The sequence below is a fragment of the Apodemus sylvaticus genome, chromosome 19 (assembly GCF_947179515.1).
Source record: "Apodemus sylvaticus chromosome 19, mApoSyl1.1, whole genome shotgun sequence".
NCBI classification, from domain to species: domain Eukaryota; kingdom Metazoa; phylum Chordata; class Mammalia; order Rodentia; family Muridae; genus Apodemus; species Apodemus sylvaticus.
Genome location: NC_067490.1, coordinates 59430160 through 59436562, shown reverse-complemented (window position 1 = coordinate 59436562; position 6403 = coordinate 59430160). Strand labels below are relative to the sequence as shown.

Below are 6403 nucleotides of genomic sequence, written 5' to 3'. Positions count from 1 at the left end.
TTGTCAGTATGACTGCATGTTTATGTGTTAGAAAGTAAAAAGTAGTGAATCTATATTACAAGGCTATTAAAATGTTTTATCAATTTGAAGAAACAACACATTTCATGCAAAACTGCAAAGAAATAAAACAATATACTTCCATAAGTACATGATTTTATAACATAGTTTATGTATAGGAAAATAAAACAAAACATTCCTCTTCATTAGAGTTTGAAGAAAACCCAGTGACTAAAATCATTCATGGGTATAATTAAACAGTCATAAACAATGGGCCTAATGATTCCAACCAGCGAATTTTGTATTAAACAATAACTTCCTTGCAACACTCTTTAGGGTCGTATTTCTCAGACTGTAAATAACAGGGTTGAGAGTTGGAGGTAGTACTGTGTAAAAGATAGAGAATAAAAACTCTAAAGCAGTTGGAGAGTCTGAGGTTGGATTTAGATATGCAAAGGTTCCTGTAGAAAGAAACAATGAGACAACAAAGAGATGGGGAAGGCAAGTAGAGAAGACCTTGGATCTGCTTTCAGCAGAGGGCATCCTGAGAACTGTGGAGAATATGTGGACATAAGAGATGAAAATCCCAACAAAGCAGACAAAGGCCATTACATCCACGAAATTAACCACTCCCATTATTGCAAGGTAATCATTAGAGCAGGAGAGCTTGAGCAACTGGGGGACATCACAGAAGAATTGGTGAATTATTCTGTCACCACAGAATCTGATAGAGAGTACACTTGTTGCAAATAAAGTTCCAGAGATGCTTCCACTTAACCACACAGCTCCCACAGCCCAAGTGCACTTTCTGGGACTCATGATGACCTCATAGTGCAGTGGAAGGCAGATGGCCACATAGCGGTCATAAGACATCACTGTAAGAATGGCCATCTCACTCCAGGCCAAAGCTGTGAAGAAAAAAACCTGAATCATGCACTGTCCATATGAAATATAGCCACTTCGTTCCAGGGAACTGTCAACATACTGGGGAACTGTGACAGAAAGAGATGAGAGGTCCAGAATGGAAAGGTGCTTCAGAAAGTAATACATTGGAGACTGGAGCTGTGGGTCCAGTGTTGTGATGGTGATAATGATGAAGTTCCCTGCTGAGCCAAATAGGTATGTCACCAAGAAGAGCAAAGCATGCAAGATCTGCAGGTCATGGTTGTCAGACAAACCCATGAGGAGAAATCCACTCACTGTAGTTATATTTTTCATAATTGTTTTGAAAACAAAATTTGTGATGGCAGCTGGAAAATAAAGCAGTATGTTAAATTTAGCAGAAAGACATTTAGGCAATAGTTATGTGTTCATTAATATTTATTTCAATAATTAGTCTCATCATACTATCTAACATCTACTATCTATACATTTTTCTATTTATCTATCTCTATCATCTATCTACACTTGTTGAGAAATTTAAGTGAGAACACATTTTTTTCCTCATCTCCATAGAACTCTCACTATCCATTCATATACCTACAGGTGTAGATGTGATCCATCACTGGTCCTCTCCAGGAATGTGTTTTTGTTTGCCCCCTTTAAAAGCACTGTTTCACTGCCACAATTTAAACCCATTCCTTTTCTTTAAGTCCTCAATAGCCAGTCAGTGATGGAAGGACTGTGGAATGGGTTTTTAAACATAGATAGGACTGGTTATGTATAGCTCAAACAGGGTACCATGTTACCAGTTGAAATAGGCATTTTTAAAAAATATACCAGGAATTAAAATATGGTTTGCTTATCCACTGGAAACAGCTAGTCTCTCTTAGAAAACAATAATGTCATTATAGCAAGAAAATATTAGTTATTGTTGAATGAAGTATAAAATGCTTTTGAATACTATGCAGGAGTTATTGAAATCAAAAGAAAAATGTTTGTGTAAAGGGAATGCTCACATGGTGCACTCAAATTAGATAACTTATTTTATTTATGGGGTATTTTGGGGACAAGCAGCTTCCATTTGAATTTAACTACTATCACTAGTACTTGCCTTCAGATGTAGCTACCAAAGAGTTCTTAGCTCTTATCAAAAGAAAAGACAATTGCAAGGACAGATAGTGATTTCTTGAAATGGTTTAAGATGAGAGGAAAATGGCCAATATCCAATAAGAGACTGCAAATTTAATGTCATTGGTGATTCCAATAGAACTCTTGCTTTAGTTCATGGTCCTTTTCTTATTTGAGGGATTGAAAATAACCCATCATTCTCTTCTTGCAAGTTGCACGTTGGTGTTTGGGAGATGATGAGCATAAAATGAATTATCACCGTTCTGCATGGTTTTCTTGTTGATGTTGTTGTTGTTGTTGTTCCATTAGTGAACTCTAGGCAACAAAATAAAATCAAATTTCATCACATAGTTTCACATTTTCTTAAAATTTGTGTGCTTACAAAAGCAATTGCAGAAGAAAATTTGAGAGCACTATTTTCAATCTTGAGGCATTTTTCATTTAATAGCATCTCTTGTAACAAGAAAAACTCAGTCCAGCATGCTCACACCTCTTTCTCAAAGAATGAACCTATATCCAAATACCTGACAGGATGTTGGAGTTTGATTGTAATTAAAGTGATCTTATAGCCAAACATGATATTAGAAACTAAGACCCTAGACCTGTGGCAGCATGAGGCTGAATTCAAACCAGTGTGTGCTCCACAGAAAGATCTACCACCTATGAGAAAATAAAACACTGTTAAATAAATTAGATAAATTTGTATTATCTGGTTCAGCTTTTATATTTGAAAGCCTCTTGTCTCCTACCCTGTGTACCTCAATCATAACTTGAATCATTCTAGAATATCCTCATACTGTTTGATTTCTTAAATACTTCATATATAGAATAGAGATCAGTGCAAATCAAAGATCTCCCAAATATTTCTCAGTTTTCATCCTTTCAAATTCTTTTCTTTGATAGTATATTTCTTTGAGGTTGGTAAAATGATAAACATACCTATAATTACTGTTCATAATAAATTTTATATTGGTTCATTTAAATTAACAATTCTATCTGATAAATCAAACTCATTCATTTAATATTAATATTTTAGTCTGACAAATCAAATCAATACACTGCTAGTTGAGAAAGCTCAGTAATATTGGCCATTCATAGAAATCAGTCAGGAGACATGTTTGAGTCCTTCCTAAAATAGGTGTTCATTGATCCACACCAATAGTTTCATCATTTGCAGTTATGCATTTAAACAGAAAAAAATTACCTGTTAATAGCTTAAGTAACAATATTGACATCGAGTTATAATAATTTATACAAACCAAAAAACACACAGGGAGAGGGTAATAATCACATTGAACATGGCTATTTGGACTGTCTGTAATGTTGATATCTGAGAGCTGTTGAAGAAGTGCTTTAACTGTCTACAGATGTGTAACATGTGAAGAACATAACATGCTAACTTTTCTCATTCAGCAGTCTTCTCTCATTATGTTTATGTGAATTTTTTAAAATTGGTTTATTTTCAGTAAATTGCCCTTGCTTCCTTGTTATAGTGATAACCTTGCTTTTCCAAACTAAAGTTTTAAGGTTGTATTAGAATTTCCATTAAATACTTATCTTTCTTCATCCAAGTTCCAGAAACTCTCTCCAGGATGACTTGTGTATGTGGCTCTCCAAGCTGATCAAAAATTTCTCATATTTTTTGTGCATGATTGCAGACTTTTAAATCATATTACGTCCCTAGAGAACAATTGTGGTGAGCTGTATTCTTGCAGAGAAGGGATGGACTTGGAGGTGTGCTGTCTTTTGAAATGGAAATTTGGATTTAGACAAAGTTACTTCATTTACTTTACTTCAGTTACTCCCAGGTGACATGGAGTCACTACAATTTCCACACAGCTGTTAAAGGATTTTGTGAGCTTGAGGTTTGGTTGTTCCATTTCAATGGCTTTTAGTCCTTATTAGACCTGTGAATCTCCCAGAGATCTGATTAGAGATCAGAACCCTTGGCACCACATTGAGTGTTTCTGATTTAGCCATTGAAGGAGGGGCAGAGGTTAGTATGAATACCATAGTAGAGGGCTACTGTGTAGCAAAACTGTGCATTTCTGACAGGCCAGAAATAATATATAAATTACAATAGGAAAATAACGTTGGAATTTATACATTTGTCCATCACTGTTTATTCTAACAGTTAATATCAAAGGATTTATAATTTATCAGTTAGATCCATGATAGAAATCTACATAAATATTTTTGTATGTGAGGTTTTGAGTATGTGTTAAGGAATCATCAGATGAGTGCTGAGCCAGTGCACAGGTGCTGCTATAGAAAAATTGGCTCACTTCTTAAAAATTAATTATTCCTTTATACAGAACACAAAGCATTAATTTGTTTTGCTACAAATAAAATTTCGTGATTTCTTAAAAATTATCATAGAAATGCAATTATGTAATTTTGCCAAAACATTTCTGCACATTGGATGGGTTGCTTTGTGTAGAGATTTTGAAGCATCAGTTAGTTCTAGATAGATGATACCTATATACTTTCCTGAAAACAATAGAATTGAGGGACAAAATGGATCCTAATATTGCTTTTTCTATTACTGTTGTTTTCCATTGCTAAAGAATAAGTCCAGCTGTACTACCAAGCTATATCTCTACGGGTATTTATATTGGTATTTCTATACTGATAAATGAACCAAGTATGTGATCTTCACTGTCATTCCAGACCTCCATTTCCAATTTTCCAATCTCATTTCCATTGTGCAGGAGTCAGCTTAAGAGACCTGTCTACCCTCTTTCCTTCCCCTGTGGACTCCACAGACACTTGGGGCAGACCCGGTTTTCCCCCACTCCTGTGGATTTTTCACCCCCACTCTCCTAGCCTATCCACATTCATTTTTATCACCTCATAACACCTGGAAAAACATTCTCTCTGGCAATCCACAGTGTCCCCACCTGGCAGGGACACAAAAAAACTCTGTATCAGGCAACCCACAGCTATCACATGCTCCTAAGATACAGTGAAGGCAGCAGGATCCAAGGAGTGGAAAACACACTATACCAAAACAAGACAAGATATAAACACCTAGAATCACAATCGCCACAAATCTAGTTTCTTAGATAACAGAATGAAAACATGATCAAACAGACAGCACCACATTTTCTCACCAGAACCCAGGAACCCTACCACCACAGGTCCTGAGAAATGGAATATAGTTAAATCATAATAAAGGCAATTTACAGGACACCCACAGTCAAGTTCAACTTAAATGGAGAAGAACTCGAAGAAATTTCACTAAAAAGACAAAACTGATCAATCTTTCAAGATATTTTCAATATAGTATTGGCAGTGTTATCAAGAACAGTAAGACAATTATAGGAGACTAAGGGGAGAAAATAGTAAGGGAAGATGTCCTGGTCCTGGAAAGGCTTGATGCAGCAGTGTAGGGGAATACCAGGTCAGGGAAAGCAGGAGGGGGTTGATTGGGTAGCAGGAGTAGGGGACAGGGCTTATGGGACTTTTGGGAAAGGGGGCACCAGGAAAGGGGAAATCATTTATAATGTAAATAAAGAATATATCTAATAAAAAGAAGAAGAAAAAAGAATGGAAGAAGTCAAAGTTTCTTTATTTTCAGATGATATAATGGCATATACAAGTGATCCTAAAAGTTTCACCAGGGAGCTCTTACAGCTGATAAACATTTTCCACAAAGAAGCAAGGAGCAAAACTATCACATAAAGACTAGTAGTCTATATAAAAAAGAAAAATGCAATAAGACAAAATATAATATAATATTATGATATCCTCTTTCCGAATGCTTCCAAGTTCCATCTTACTTTGCCTACAATCCAGTTCCACAATTTTCTCTCATTGGACCATACTGCCAGACATCTAAATAATAATAAAATATAAAATAAAATAAAACCAAAAAATTAGAACAGGACAGATACACACGCACTCTCTCTCTCTCTTTCCCTCTCTTTCCCTCTCTTTCCCTCTCTTTCCCTCTCTTTCCCTCTCTTTCCCTCTCTTTCCTTCTCTCTCTCTCTCTCTCTCTCTCTCTCTCTCTCTCTCTCTCACACACACACACACACAGAGACAGAGAGACACAGAGACACAGACACACACACACACACACACACACACACACACAGTAAAGCAGAGAAATACAGCCAAGGGAAAATCATGTGAAATGCAAGTAAATGCACGCATACACAGGTTCACTCACAGCACCCATGGATTCCACAAAAAAATCAAAACCAGAAGCCATAATACATATAAAAAGGTCCTGTAAGGTTATGAAAAATGCCCTGACAAATCATGAGACATACAACCTCCAAAGATGACATTGTGGGCTTTTTTTTCTCTTTTACAATAAATATGTTCACTTTACATTCTGATCATGGTCCCCCTACCTCATTTATTTCCAGTCCCATGCTCCAACTCCCTT

The 6403-nt window shown here is 36.1% G+C and overlaps 1 protein-coding gene across 1 annotated transcript; it reads right to left on the bottom strand.

The window, feature by feature from the left end:
* Positions 1-273: 273 nt before the first annotated feature.
* Positions 274-1215, bottom strand: LOC127669369 (olfactory receptor 14J1-like). The gene has a single exon (XM_052163178.1). The coding sequence runs from the start codon at positions 1213-1215 to the stop codon at positions 274-276; it is 942 nt and encodes a 313-aa protein (XP_052019138.1).
* Between the last annotated feature and the right edge of the window lie 5188 nt (positions 1216-6403).

What these genes read in the sequence shown, in the direction of transcription:
- LOC127669369 (XM_052163178.1), bottom strand. Translation starts at nt 1,215, where the DNA reads ATGAAAAATATAACTACAGTGAGTGGATTTCTCCTCATGGGTTTGTCT.